General features: G+C 37.1%; 1 protein-coding gene across 1 annotated transcript; it reads right to left on the bottom strand.

The window, feature by feature from the left end:
- Nucleotides 1-7425: 7425 nt before the first annotated feature.
- LOC139120167 (oxaloacetate tautomerase fahd2, mitochondrial-like) lies at nucleotides 7426-13782 on the bottom strand. The gene is made up of 6 exons (XM_070684327.1): nucleotides 13444-13782; nucleotides 12673-12949; nucleotides 11022-11184; nucleotides 10602-10710; nucleotides 9488-9578; nucleotides 7426-7988 (listed from the first exon to the last, which is right to left on the bottom strand). The coding sequence occupies exons 1-6, from the start codon at nucleotides 13608-13610 to the stop codon at nucleotides 7926-7928; spliced, it is 870 nt and encodes a 289-aa protein (XP_070540428.1). The 5' UTR covers nucleotides 13611-13782; the 3' UTR covers nucleotides 7426-7925.
- Between the last annotated feature and the right edge of the window lie 2377 nt (nucleotides 13783-16159).

The raw sequence follows: 16159 nt of genomic DNA, 5'->3' as shown, positions 1-16159 counted from the left end.
ACCTTTGACCCATGACGGAGTCGCTCATCCAATCAGGCTGCACGAGTGGAGGCGGTTCATCAGGTGACTATTCCATCCGGGGTCACCTGACAGTCGTTCTGTATTTGCCTCACCACTGAGGTGACGTCCACATCCTTTGAGTTTCCTTAAAATTTGAAATTCTCCGAAAGGAATAATCATATTGAGTTGAAGCTGAGGAGAAGCTTCTGGAGATAAAAGAATTAAAAGTGAATATAAGCCTCTCAGGACTAAACAATCTTTATTTAAATGATGCATTTGGTAATTTTAAATGTGGCTCCTTACTAGTAGGCTTTGCAGACGACTCGGATCTGAAGTTGTTTAAGATAATAAGTAGTGTGAATGACTGTTCAATGTTACAATAAGAGATCTATTACTTGTCCACATGGTCTGAGAAATGGAAAATGCACCTTAATTATGCCAAATGTGTAGTACTTTGTCTTTAATTGAAAAGATTGCCAATTGAGAGGGATTATAATATTGATGCTCACAACTTGAAGACTGTTTATAGTTACAGTGACCTAGGCGTGACACTAGACACAATTAAAGTTAACTTCAACTCACGTCGTTTCCATTGTCACTGATGCTCGAAGACTACTTGGCATGCTAAAAGGTTTGGCAAAAAGGTTGTCGGTGGATGCATTGCTCGTGGTTTACAAAACGTTCGTTAGAACTAAACTCGAGTATGCATCAGTGTTTGGAACAGCATCGACAAAGTGTACTCTGCAGACAAACTAGAAGCTGTACAGCGTAACTTTGTTAAATATTTGTGTTATCTTGTAAAAATAGGGTTTGATGATTATTCATATGATGATCTGTGGGTTATGTTTAATTTGTCAATGCTGTCTAAAAGGCGCACTTATTTTGACCTTGTTTTTCTTCACAAATCAATTAATGCCCTTCTTGATTGCCAACCAATTTTAATTTACACATTCCTGCCAGTGGGCGATCAACTAGACAGAAAAGGACATTTCATTAACCTGATGGTAGAGTTAAATTACTGGCAATTCACTTTTTAATCGCATTCCAAAGCTATATAATAGTTTTTATCAATGTCTGCCAATTTTTATATTTCTGTTTCGAGTTTTAAAAGAAAAGCTAAAAGCGTTTGTTTTTTATTTTTTACTTTGTCCTCGTTGTGCATATCATTTGTTATAACTGCTTTCTTGTCCTGTAACATGTTATTTGTTTTTTTACTTAAATCCTCCAGTAAGTGCGGATGCATATGGTTTTTAACTGTATCATAACCGTGTTGGAGTTCGAAATAAATAAATAAATACATCTTTACGAATAAGACTAAATTTTAATTTTATAATGTACATTTTTTTCTTTATGATTAGCTTTCTAAGGCCTTCAGGCTGTAATAGGTAATGATTTCCGTATAGGATTTTCATATTTACTGGACAAATCATAATAACATGTCAGTGCCTATGATACTCGGGCCGTGCCCTTTTTCTTAAACCGAGGTAGAAGCATTTGCAAAGTCCCACTATAATTGTAGTCATTACCCAATTTAATTTGCATTATATTCTTTCAATAATGACAAAGTAACTTTATGTAAATAAATTTCTCTCATGATTTTCCTTTCAAATATATCATTGTTTAACTGATTGTTATTTTTTAGCATTGTGCGAGTTTGTGTCGTGGTTATGTAAAGGTATCTGCTTTCATAATAGTCAGAAACCGTAATAAAATATGATGATTCAACAATGAATTTAGGCAGACTAAACAATTCTTCACGTCCTTTTTTTCTCGTAGTGCCCGCTGATAACATTCAGGCTCACATCGTAGGCTAATTTCTTATCTAGTGAAATTGTGTTCTCTCGGCTTGATCAACAAAGGTACAAACACTGGCATTGAATTGAACTTGGTTCAACTCTGTGATTTGTGAACGTGTGAGTGTGGTGAACGAAATGATTTGTATTCTTTGTTGTGAATATTCTGCTTGCGTAACTATCGTTCTGTCAGACTTGTTTTATTCTCAGAGTTGATTACATTGCATATATAAAGGTATGATTCCAATAAAGGGCTTGTGCCTCGTGTGCTTTTGTTTCACTTTCTCCCACTTTATCTTTCTTCATCCTCCTTTAAATTTTGCTTCACCTCACTTCAACTTCAAGTTACTTCTTTATTTCTGGACTTCGTTATTCAATTTTAGAAAAAGTGTACCCCTCGATATTCCCCACTTTACCATAACTTTACTGAGCTCGAGAAGGGGTCCATGCATTAATCGTGTTCGGTTCACAAGCGAATACAATTTACTCTAGTTTCAGCCATAGAAGCCGAGTCCCTGACAAACCCATGCAGGTAAAATCGACTGAGACCTTTTAACCCTTGTAGCGACCATAATTCAAGACATACTAAGAATTCACCCGAACTGCCCTACAGCATTTCTGTGGAACATGCGCCAGCTTGAACGAGTAACACAATGTATTTATTTTGCAAGGCTGTTAAGCAAAATGGCAGAGATTACTTCTGACATAAAGTTGTTTGCTCAAACACATGGAAAGGTTTGATCTAGTCCTCAGCTACACATCCACCGATATATGGATGCACGAAAAGACGATTCTGGACTACCATGAGAAAGCCCGTTCGTTTATAAAAACTCCAAACTGCGTCGGAAATGAAATAAAATGTGAAAAACAAACGTTAAGGAAATGTGTCACTCTTCTGTTTCACTTGTTGATATTTACAACGAGAAGTCCAGGCTGTTCATTTCCTCCATACTTACCACTGTTACCATGGGATGAACGACGACCTTTTCTCTGACTGACAGGTAAACAGCAAGGACACATGCAGTACACAGCCTCTGGTGTGGCTATAGGCTATAGGCTAGGGTCAGGCCAGGGTGATTGTTTGCTTGACACGCCCGGAGTACATGACATCATAATTAGGCTGTAAATGATTACAGCATGGGTATGGATAGACTGAAAGATCCGTCGCTCAGCTCCAGGGCGCTATCTATGCTTGCCCTAGCTTTCTGTCTAGGGTATCGAAAACGAAAATATTTTCGTTGGGGTAATAAGGTTTAGTTTTATTCGATTTTTGTACCCAAACTCACAGTATATGTCAAACAGTTAAGCCACAGATAAAGTTTATTAATTTTCATGATACTAAATCACCGTCCCGGATTTTATTTTGAAATATATATGGATATGTTAAAATGTCCGTCATCGTTTTCATCTCCAATTACGCGATCCCAGGGAAGATGAAATCATGATTACTTCGATGGATTTTTGCCACTGTTAAACTATCGTCCGGGGAGGGGACAGTGTTTGAAGTAAAAAGGAATGACTTTCGTTTGTATTTGCGTGATTTAAGGGAGCGTTCAGTTATTATGGCCTGGGTGGGCCGGCAAATTATTTTTGTGCATCAGTCAAAATACGTGAAGCCCCTACCCATAGCCCCCAAAATTGATGACCTCACCTGATGCTTGAGTAAGTATTGGTCCAATTTTGAATGATAACGCTGGCCATTGCAGGTGCATAGATACGATATAATATCAGTGGAAAATATATTTTTCCAAGATCTTGCTCTTCTTCCAAAACTCACACTGCGTCTCGGAAGGTTAAAATGTCCTTCATCACTTGTGCTGCTGCCAATTCTATGGATTACAACATCATCATCCTCTTCCTCGGCAAAGTTCTTAGTCTGATATGTCACTGTCACTATCTGTATTTTGAAAATTTCCCGAATAATTTATGATTTTTCTCTAAGTTTCCATGTTTTTCTGTTTTCTCCTGAGTTTTCTCTTTGATTTTGTCTCCTTTGGTTGACAGATTGAGATGAATTAAATATTTTGTTAAGACTAGCCCCTAGTCGCTTGGCTTTTCTCGGCAGCAGTTACTGGCTGGTGCGGGCCATCGCGTTCATCCCAAGATCTATGCGACAGCCTATTTCAAACGTGACAGTCTGGTGTTCTTTTTGATGCATGTATTCAGGGGTTTCATTAAGAGCCGGCAGCCGGCGAAATTGACCGGTTACTCTCACGATTTCGCCGGCTACTTCTTTGGAAAATAATTTTGACTCTCTCATTGCTAAAATATATTTTACCTTTTGAAACGATTCGCTCAAGTATCACAAGCTGTGTAAATAAACTCAACGGCTTTTATGTGAAACAAAGTTTAGTTGACGAGCGACTACTACGATCGCCGTGTAGCACAGTCTATAATCTATACTGCCTGAATAAAAATCGGAATTGCAACGGACGTACATTAAGGTACTTCACTGAGCAATATTGCCAACTTATTTCAAGACTAGTCTTCTTTGTTCAAAATATAGTCATCATTACCTCATTTTATCATTTTTGATTATAGATTATCATATTTAATCTCCAAGCCAAATGTCTTTTATGACATAAACACAAATTGTCCTTGAACACTGTTGACAATACTTTCTGAAAATATTAGAATTTCAAGTGACTGTAAGCTGTGAAAAGTGAATTTTTGGCTCATTTTTCAGGGCTTTCGGCCTTCGGCCGGTAGGGGGGAACACCTCCATGAACACTGTTGACAATTCTTTCTGAAAATACTTGAATTTCAAGTGACTGTGAGCTTTAAAAAGTGAATTTTAGCTGATTTTCCAGGCCTTCCGACCTTCGGCCGGGCGGGGAACACCTCCCTCCCAGACCCTCCCCCACAACCACTTTGTGGTCGTGGCAGCTGCAAGCCGCCTACTTTTTTATTTAAGCCCCCTACTTCAAAACTTAGTGAAACCCCTCTGTATATGCCAACAGACTTTGAGAAAGCCCAGTTTACTTCTCAACAGGCATTGGACCAAACTTACATGGTCATTTCCGTGATCCCTTCTCGGACCACACATCCTGGTATTTTTGTTGATATACGTCTACCAAGTTGATTGAAAACAAGTGAGCTACGGTAAAGGTGCTTCATCAAGGACTCGCACATGCTCCCTAGTGGAATACTCTTGTCACAATACCGTAATGCTACTTGAAGGCTGAGGATACTTACTATTGTATACATACATAATTTATATTTATTTTAAGAGTTCTAATACCTAAGGTATGTTTATGTGTTTCTTCTTTACTGCTAATTGACATAAAAACAAACGTCATTGAAACTTTTCATTTATATTCTAGCCCTTGTGTTTATTAATCCAGATAAGTTTTGTACATCTCTTTCCTGAAAACTGGTCAGATATCAACAGTAGTGCTATGCAAAAGGACAAGGTGAACCTTTTGATGTACGATAAATTCCAGGTTTCAGTTTAACATACAGCTTGCACCTAATCATTGCTTTACCTCAGCCAAAGGTTGATAGGAATTGTTCATTGTTCAATTTGCAAGCAGACAAACCTGTATAGAATTACAAAGACAAGATCTTCATGTGACGGATAATACGTATACTTGTATTCAGATTAACAGTAAAATGACTTCAGAGAATGAAATCGTGCAGAGAATCATTTTTATTTCCCGAGTAGCTATTTTTGACACTGAAACTGCTCTTTGACGGGATGAGTACTTATGAAAATCATGTGACTCCCCCAACTCAACCTCTGTGCTGTTTGAAAATACATGGCCCTCCCTTTGCAGTTTTCAAATTTAAGGTGAAACCCCCCCCCCCGGATTTTGCCGGCCCACCCCACCCCCACAGCCATAATAACTGAACGCTCCCTAATTGTCTACCCTCAAGAGTTCGGAGGATATTTTCATCCTTGCTCGACTACTTGGCCGCGATTCAAACATACATAGAAGTGCCAATCTATATTCAAAGGAAACGGCGACTGCGATAGCGAATTCAATACAAGAGAAGTGCTTTCGAACAGGACATAGAAGTACGACGAGACAAAACACGGAGCTGGAGCTCATTTCCTGGTATTAGTTTGCGTGGATGGACACTATAGCTCTTGAAAGGAAGCCCTGTCGACTCCAAACATCGCCCTGAAACAAATACATGCTGTTCGCCCTGCTAGATAACATTTATTTAACCCTTTTTATCAGAAAAAGCATAATTAGTTCCTCCCCTGTTTGAACAATGATTGCATTTAGTATCATGTGACTGTTATCTTCATATCTTGCGGTTCCTGTGTATAGCAACTCTGGGCAAGCTAACTGAAAGGGTACCGTCTGTTTCTCTTCGTGTTTAATATGTTTGCCATGATTTTGTGCAAAAGATGCATACATACATACATACATACTAGTAATAGTTACGCAGAAGTATACGCTCTATAGCACGAAATGCTCCATCAGCAAAGCGTCTTTTTATGTATGGACGTATACAAACCCACATGCATTGATTGAAAATGGGGAATTTTTTATTAATTATTGATAATGCTATTATCATTAAAGAAAATTAATGAGTTATATTAATTGAACCCTGGACGTTATGCGTCTGCAAAATTACCCTTCAGCTAACTCACCCAGAAAGTTCGAAAGAAAAGTTCGAAGTGTTGCGGCCAGACAACTTTGTAAATAATAAGCTGATACCCAAAGGAAACGGCTAAAATGAGATAGCTTTCAGTCACAATGATGAATTTGTAGGAGCTGTAATACCATGAGCCCAATGGCAATACTGATACACAACTAAAATACACATAAAACGAATATTCGTAACTCGTCATTTCATAGGGATAATCGAGCCTGAACACTGATAGCTGTCAGTTGACGCCTGAACATACTGGTTCTTGGCAGGATTGTTACGGTAGTTTGATAGGCAATACATTTGCTGTGTCTGACATTGATAGTTTCGAGGTTCTATATTGAACCATATATAAAAACATATGTTTTGTATGTGTGTAACTCATATTCGTGCATAACTCATGACAAATAAGTGCACAGCCGTTACGTTCAATACATTACACTGCTTGTGACATTTTCTTTTTCTCTCCAAAAAAAGGAGATAGTCCCAGACTGCACTGCCGGATGAGAGCCCTGTAGAGGTGCAGTCTTGGTAGAGGTGCAGTCTGGGTAACCGAGACTAACTTTGAGATGGTAATAACTCAGGTCAATGTGGTACCTGGTGTGACAAATTGGCATTGCTGTGTTATTTTTCTCCGTCATTCGACTTGAAATTTTTTGCTCGGCATTCATTTTATGGCGGTATTACAACAGATGAATTCTCAATTGAAATCAAACTTACTCCTCTTTCCATAGTTATGTACATAATCTTAGTTGAGTGGAACAACTGGCATGACAAGTAATGGTTGAAAATTCTTGCTAGTTTTTTCATCTACAGGTTGAGATTCATGCCTCTTTATTGTAACTTAATATCCTGTGCGGTTCATGTGAACTGAATGACTTGAAGTTTATATTAAACACAGACTTGCATAAAAAGAGTGTAACAGAGCTTACAAACATGCATTTTACATTTTCACCATTTTCTCAAACATTACACACCGAGCATTGCTAAAATATATACAACTGTCCATATTGGGCATCTTGAAAATGAGTCTTAAAGTTGTGCGTTTATTTTCTTGATGAACTGGTACACTCTCTCTCTCTCTCTCTCTCTCTCTCTCTCTCTCTCTCGCACACACACACACATACACACATATATATAGATAGATCTAGATTTACAATTCTTGAATATATGATTTTGAAACAAAACAATCAAGTAAAACTATCTTTCAATACAGGTTTCAGTGCCTGGCTAACAATATGTTGACCAGCAAAACATTGTAAAGTATCGAAATTTAAAGTCTTTCATTGAGCCACATTATTCTTATAACATGATCAAAGAAATATGACTCTTAAAGAAATTTAAGTTTTACTTGGTGTTACGACATTACAATTAATAGATCTGTGCATGAGGTTATGATACCTGCACTGCCGCATATGCAAATAAGCACCATTAACTTGTATGAAAAGCAAACTCAACAGATCACTCCAAATGTCTCAAATCACCATTCCTTGTATTCTGGTTCTGCCTGTTTCGTTTGACTCAGCGTCCTCAGACTATCTTATTTGTTAGCGTTCCAATGCCATCTATCTCACACTCAACAACATCACCTCTCTGAAAGCAGAATAAATCAGAACACAATCAAAGATTGTTGAATCGAAGCTGGTTGTATTCAATGTGATAATCAAACTATAGTTAGGCATGGTCATTAAAGGTTGGCAACAGTATGTGCCAAAGCTGAAATGAAAACATATCCAATGATCCCAACAATCAATTTGAATTTATAATGCAGGATCAAATGTAGAGTACTGACCTCAAATTGTTTAAAGGTCTTTACAAGACAATTTTGCCACTTCATTGTACACCCAAAAGCACTGCAGTGACTTTTAATTTTGTGTGAAGTACTGTTACTTCTGTTGCAACCTGGTAAGAGTCTGAGAGTACAATATTGAGCAAAGTTCATTTTGATACCATAGGCACTCCTAGTATTTAAACTGTTAAGTTTTATAGGTGACATAAAAATATTGTATCACAACAAGAGAAAATGTCAGATAGTGCAGATGTGAAATTCACACTTCTATTCTGTGCAATTTTTATGCAAGATTGACTGGTGAATAAGGTCATGACCCGACGACAAAATATGAGTATTTTTGAGTTCATTTCTACACAAATGAACAAGCTTATCATTCCGTATGCACATTTCTCCCCCAAACATGCAATGTCAAAATACAAAAAAAGAAACAAATACGTGACTGAGCTTAATGTAACAGGATGTTTTAACTGCAGGGGCTGAGATAAGCATTTACACAACAAAAAACCGACATGACATTATAACTTTTGATATGTGAAAGTTGCTGAAATTGTGCGATAAAAAGATCAATGGAATGGCCAGATGTGAAAGTGAAAGATATATATATATATATATATATATATATATATATATATATATATATATATATATATATATATATATATATATATATATATATATATATATATAATATATATATAAATATACATATATATATATATATATATATATATATATATATATATATATATATATATATATATATATATATATATATATATATATATATATATATATATATATATATATATATATATATAATATATATAAGAATACAGATGTCCTCAATGGAAATTACAATGCTCGGTGTGCGATGTGGAAAGCGGAGCATTATAAAAAACACACAAAATTACTTCAAGTACAAAGTAATAATATCTGTTACTTAAGTTTCATGCATCCTGTAATATTCAGACAGAAGAAGATTGCAGGATGCAAGAAACTTAAGTAACAGATATTATTACTTTGTACTTGAAGTAATTTCTGTTATATATATATATATATATATATATATATATATATATATATATATATATATATATATATATATATATATATATATATATATATATATATGTATGTGTGTGTGTGTGTGTGTGTGTGTGTGTGTGTATTTATTTATTTATTTATTTATTTATTTCTACGCAAATTTTGAATGATAAGAGATAACATTGTGACAGAATTGATTAGGAACTAGGCAAAGGCAGATTGGACACTTTATCCATGATACATCAAGAATTCCTACCTTCAGATAGACTGGATCTGGTTTTCTTGAGAAACCTACACCAGGAGGTGTACCAGTAAAGATGATGTCTCCTGGATAGAGTGTGACAAACCTAGAAAGACATGAGAACAAGTACATCAATTCAGAATTCTACAAGGGGTCTGGAATACTGTACAACATATCATTTGATATGAAGTGTTTATTTGGACAATTTATAGTGATCTTGGCACAGACATATCACCAATCTCAATCAGTCTCTGATTGTTGATGTTGATGGTAGTTGGTGTGGCCTTCAACAGTTATCGCACTCAAAATGCCCTGCATTGAGTATAGAATTAAGGTAGAATACGCCTTTGGGACAGATATTTGAACTCTCAAACTTTTTCAATTCTTCTAAGATCTACCACTTGTGGGGGTTAATTGTGAAGTTCTTTGAGTAAGAAAAACTTTCAACACGAATGGAACTAATTTGCGATAATTGGATTTTCTTTTTTTTTCCAAATTTCTCAAAAATGTTCGGTGCCCCACAGCTGAATGTCGCAATATTATAAATTAATCACAAAAATGAGTGTATAACTTGAAAAGAAAAGCAGTGAGATTACATTTGCAGATTAAACAGACATTACTTCAGCATCCAATTTTCCCAAATTAGTTCCAATGGAGTTATTCGCTATCTTAGACTTTTGAAAATCAAAAATTTTTATTTTCCTCCATAGAGTTGACACAGGAATTGCTGCCATTTTGAATTTCAAATATTGGCAAATCTCGGGAAATTTGTCTCTCTCGTGCTAAAATTTGCACAGTGACGCCCCAATTTTTTATTCTCGATTTTTGAAAGTGACTGGTCGAAAGATTCCTTGTGGAAAATATGAGGGAAAGTTTAAGTCTTTTACTTTCAAGGTGCACATTACCTTAAAAAGCACATGTTTGATCCTACACCAGTGATCTAAATAGAGCTACTTGGTCTCCCTGTTTAAAATTTTGGAAAAGTGCCTGAATTCTTCAGAAGAGAGAGATATATATGTAAAGCAAAATGCAAAGAAAATGTGTCATGTTTTGCTTCTATAATATTTCCAAAAACGTACATGCTATTGATCATGCTCATGGAACATTTTAATTAAATGATGAGACATACCTTGAAATGAAAGACACCAAGGTCTCCGTTTTAAAGATAAGTTGGTCTGTGTTACTGTCTTGCATGGTCTGACCGTTCACCCTACACCGTATCCCAAGCTTGTGAGGATCTGAAAGAAACGATGTATTACAGGCATACTTGAGATTATCAACTTCACATATAGCAGTCGCTTACTTATACACATGCACTAGATATTAATTATTCTAAAACAAAACAATCATAAATTACATCATCTAATGTTTGTGATCATATCTAAACTTTTTTTAATTTTTCGTGCTGTATTTTTATCAACCATTCACAAGGCAAGTCCACTTTTTCCTTGTAATGTCACTCCAATTTGCTGAGAATACAATGTGCACAGAATCATTACACATACATCTGAATCTGAACCTTTCACAGCTCAAACGGGTAAACTTTTACCTTGTATTTCATCTTTGGTAACTATAGCGGGTCCAATTGGACAAAACGTATCCATTGACTTCCCAAGCAGACACTGTCCTGCATTTTTATGCAACTGCCAATCACGTGCACTGACATCATGGCCCACTGTGTAACCAACGACATAGTCCATTGCTTCTGATTCCTACACAGAGTACAAAGACAAAATTTCATCACAGTCCCTGAGTGTGAGTGTGTATATGTGTGGTCAGATACTGTGATTTCATCAAGAATAGAAATCCAAAGCCAACTTGCTGAATTTAGGGATGGACCATTAGATCTTGGGAGGGGGTCGTCAAAAACAGAAGAAAAACATTTTCAAAGCAAACATTAGGAAAGAAAAATCTTCAGACTAGTTTGCAAAATAAAAAAATAAAATCAGTACGCAAAAAAATTGTAAATCTGACAGTTTACTTAGAAAAAAATCAGCACATCATGACTCACTTGGAAAAAAAAAGTTCAAAACTTTACAATGTCCAAAAACAAATATTCACAATCTGATTGTGACCATCCCACATTCCAAGATCAAATGGTCCGTCCCTTACCTATCAGTGCAAAGTAAAAATCTACTTGTTGAGAAAAGTGTCTTCTGTTTACAGTTTATTAAATATTAATGTCTACATGATAAGATATCAATATGAAAAGTATATGGTAAAAATGTGATAAACTGTTTATTCTTTAAAATTCACAAATAAAAGGGCTGAACATGACAAGAACTGTAAATTTTGCTGTAAAGTTCTGTATGGATCGGAGAAGTTTATAAAATCATCACTTATCATATTTTTCTAAAGTTTGTGTAAAGGTCGTCTATTTTCATGATCATCTACAGAATAGACACAGTGCAAGCTTGCATATACTACCAGTAACTTGATATCGGTACAATTTTATTGAGGAAATTTGCTGGTTTATATAATATTAAAACTAAAATCATTTCCTTCTTTCCATCTCTTGCCCAGGAAAATCTGGGAACAAAATTTTCTCTATTATTAGCATGATTGACATGAGTTTCCACATTACTTGTTTACCCCTAGCGTTCTGTAAAATTGGTCCTAAATCACCATTAATAACAATGGGCTTAGAAAAACCATGATTGAAAGGGTAAACATAAAATGACAGCTTTACAAATCGACCACATTATGCATCACAATCACAGCGGAGCATTTTTGTTAGCTTTATCTCTGAGCAAATTTACTACCTGTAGATGTTCACAAGTTTAAAAGGAGAACAAAGCACTAAAATCACAAAAACAGGTAATGTCAACAACCACAAATGCGAGAACCAGGGATTGCAAACTGCCCCTTTACTTTATCATTACTTTATACTTTAGGCCAAGGTAATTAAATTCTTTGTTTTGCGTCCACTCAAATGGGAAAAGGTACGAGTCTAAGCGGCTGAAAAACACACACAAGAAATTAACCCAATGTAATTTGGTTGCAGCAAATAAAAATTGTGACAAAATTTTTAGTCCAGAGAAGCTAAGCGGGTAAGTCCTTAAGTTTCCTATACACTGTGTGTGTTTTTCATGAAAACCGTAAAAACCTAAGCGGGTGGGACGCAAAACAAAGAATTTAATTACTTTGGCCTTATCATTCAGTATCTATTTTATCACACAGTGCGTTCAGAATATTCTCACCTTGATATTCTTTCCTGCTTTTCCGATGACAATGACTAACTCAGCCTCCCAGTCAACGGCATTGGAAACATCTGGATACAGTATATCATCTCCTGGCCCGATGATGCAGCTGGAAAACTTACTGAAGACAACCGGTTCGTCGGGAACTGGTAGTCCCTGCTCTGCACAGTGGTCCTTGTAATTTAACCCAACGCACAGAACTTTGCCTGGGTTTGTAATAGGTTCCTTCAGATCGATTTTATCTCTCGGGATCACATTCCTCCGAGCTAGGGCAGCCCTGCAGGGAAATATCACATCCATGTAATAATATGCAATTACGTACAATAAACCAGACACTTTTCCCGCGCTGTTTTTTTAATCAAGCAATTGCAACTTGGGGAAGTTGAGTAATCCATCTTTAAAAAAATACTAGCTTAAAAGATATCGAACCTAATGCCATCACCCAATGAACAATGTCGGGAACTAGGTAGGTAAATGTATGTGCTGGTGTGACCGATATACACGATCGAATTAAAAAAAAGTTGGCCTTTACGCACACAAAACACATTTGTTGTTAGTGATATATATTTTTCCATATTCAATAATAACTACTAAATGAGTGCAGTGTCAAGTACATGTCAACGGCAGTGCTACACAGTTTATGCATAACAAGGAGGTGAGAAGGGACGTAGAAAGAAGACGCATAGGCACAACTTCACGAGAGCAACAGGCCCTATATTGCTTTGGCAATCACATATCCTTGGCTGGGTCTGGGACAGAGTATATCCTTACTTCTTCGCAGCCTCGAGCAGCTTTGGCCCGCCTCTGAGAAATCCAGTCATTTCACGGGGAAGAGTGATATCGCAAGCCGGCAGATCGACAACGTCGCCGCCTGCACTCAATTCAACGCCAGTTCGTATGAACACACCCCCTTTTTCAACAAACTGCACAAGTCGCATCTCGAGTTCGAGACAGCTAGGTGTCTGAGATAGTGAGTGTAAGAATGATCCTCAACGAAACTTCCAGGGAGAGTCTGAGAAACGTGACAGGGCATAGGGTACAACACCTGTGAAAATTCGAATCCGCTGAAAAGTAGACCAGTTATCGATGTGTGCAGCGTGTATTTATGTACACAGGCCATGCTGAGAATCAGTCACAACCTTTGACCTAACTTCTCGCTCATCCAATAGGCAACCGGTGTGTTGGTGGCTTGTGAGTCAAGTCACCTGACATGACTTTGACACTGTGCCAGGCTGAACGGGACTATGTCGAAGAATTTGAGGTGAGGAAACGACAATGTTCTATTGTGCAACATTTCAGTGACTTCAATAATAATAATTTGTGGACACAACTAAAAGCAAATCATGCCACTTTTGCCTTTGACTTTCTTGTTTTCAATTCGTTCGTTGTGTCACATTTCAGCGCGGCACCACGGCTACGAAGCGAAGTACGAGCGCGAGGTACCGTCACAGTCCCTCACACTCACAGGTCTCAGTGGGCGGTATTCGCGACCGCTCGTCATCTTACTTGCGGGTTCTTACGTATTTTTGCGTCACAGCGCCGTGAAAACAAATACTAATAATGTCATCATTTTACAAGTGGCGTTGCTACAAACTGATGACTGACGTCAGATCGTCGTGGACAAAATACAGACGCCTTGCAATTATGGCATTGTGTATGTACGGCGATTTGACGCCATCATTTTGTGGCTACCACTTGTAATATATATGATGCAAAAATAATTGAAGTCAATATTCAAAGTTTCAATATATATAGATTATATAACTTTTAGTTCTGCCTTTTTCAACCAATTTCTGTAGTATCATTCGCTCTACAGTACCGTCTGTTCAGTCATTCACCTCGCTCACGTGCATTTCACCTGCCATGGTAGTACTACAGAGCTCCATGCACCTACTGACGTCACTCTGTGGTCAAGAATTTCGTTCAGCATAAAGCCAAAGACCTCTGGAGCCACTATCGCTCCAGGGATGGTGCACGGGGCTGACGGGGAGGGACCGTGGTTTATGGTCGCAGACTGCGAGAATTTTCGGTGACTTTGGCCCAGCTTATACCATGGATGTAAAAAAATAGACATCCATAATAGTACGTAAGCTTATATCAAATCTTCGTGGGTGTTTATACCCCATGAACCCAAGATATTAGTAGTACAGACCTCGACCGTAGACGCACGAGCCGTACGTTTATGTCCATGTTCGTGCATGTGGCCTGAAATCTTGCAATGTCACGGCATATAATGTACATTAGTTAACGAAAGTACCGGACAGATATGTTACCCACATGATAATATTATCGTCGCATCTGGTTTGTCACCATCGCAACCACAAACTGCTCGAAACGACTGACGGTGAAGTTCAACAATTTGAATTTGCCGCTTGTGTTCGTTCACCGGTCATCATCTTTAGCATGGAGGAGGTTGAAAGAAAGATTTCTACTTCCATGCTTTTAGCAATGTCAAAGTGGTCTCTGAGCAGCTGGATTATTATTGCTGATCTCACACTCTGTACCTGTTTTTATTTCGGAGCCGATGTAGGTCAGAGCATGGAGGTAATCTTCTTTTATGGCCAGAGTGATATATAACCTTATGTTTACAAACCTATGAAATGACGGCTATAGACTTTATTTTATAGCATATGCGTTTCACAAACCCGAAAAGTGTCAAAATCATTCCTTTTCATAATCAAGCAATCAAGAGTCATCTCGTACTTTATAGTTATGTAGATGTAAGGTATATACCATAGACAGTCGAGTCTTTCTCGACTGTCTATGGTATAATATACTGATTGGGCAAATGATAGGCCTATACCTGAACTTGCCTTGCTATTAAACATTATTAAACACCTACGTATAAACACGGTCCCTCCACAAACCGTGGTATAAACTTACTCTGTGCTCAATGTGTTAGAAAATAAATGTAATATTTTTTGTCAATTTTTGCAACTCTGTGCGCGCTGTGACAGACATTTTCCGTACAGCTTTCAAAATGAATCTAGGTAAGCTCTATGACATCAAAGAATGGTAAATTTTAGAGCTCGAAAATCTGTCCCCGCGCCATATTTTGACATCAACTTACGTATTTAGGCCTAGGCTTACTAGTACCTTTATCGTCATTTTTATCACTTCTTAATATTTAATTGCTTTTGATTAATCAATGGTGTTATATCATTTTATAATCTTACTATTTCATGGATATGTGGTGGGTTTTTTTTGTTTTCGAAGAGCCTAAAGTAAACAAATGTTTACTATTAGTTTATATGACATAAGGTTTATAATATAACGCATATGTAAGCTTACGTCACAATCATTCGTTTTAGGTTTTACCATAAGCTTATGTGACTCGATTGCCGACAGCAAAACAGCAGATTACTGGCAGAGAATTTTTTTAATCAGCATACTTGTTAAAATGAGAAAGCTGAACTTATTTACAGTTGCATTAGATATCTACGTTGGAAACCTTGCAACATGAGAAAGACCGCCGCCGTGTCGACAT

Source organism: Ptychodera flava, chromosome 20 (genome assembly GCF_041260155.1).
Source record: "Ptychodera flava strain L36383 chromosome 20, AS_Pfla_20210202, whole genome shotgun sequence".
Taxonomy (NCBI): Eukaryota; Metazoa; Hemichordata; class Enteropneusta; family Ptychoderidae; genus Ptychodera; species Ptychodera flava.
Note: the sequence above shows the minus strand (reverse complement) of the source record. Positions and strands in the feature narration are given on the sequence as shown.

What these genes read in the sequence shown, in the direction of transcription:
- LOC139120167 (XM_070684327.1), bottom strand. Translation starts at nt 13,610, where the DNA reads ATGCGACTTGTGCAGTTTGTTGAAAAAGGGGGTGTGTTCATACGAACT. An exon ending in AAGCAGGAAAGAATATCAAG is followed by an intron (nt 11,185 to 12,672) that starts GTGAGAATATTC and finishes TACTCTGTGTAG; the next exon opens with GAATCAGAAGCAATGGACTA. An exon ending in TTGGTGTCTTTCATTTCAAG is followed by an intron (nt 9,579 to 10,601) that starts GTATGTCTCATC and finishes ATGTCTTTCTAG; the next exon opens with GTTTGTCACACTCTATCCAG.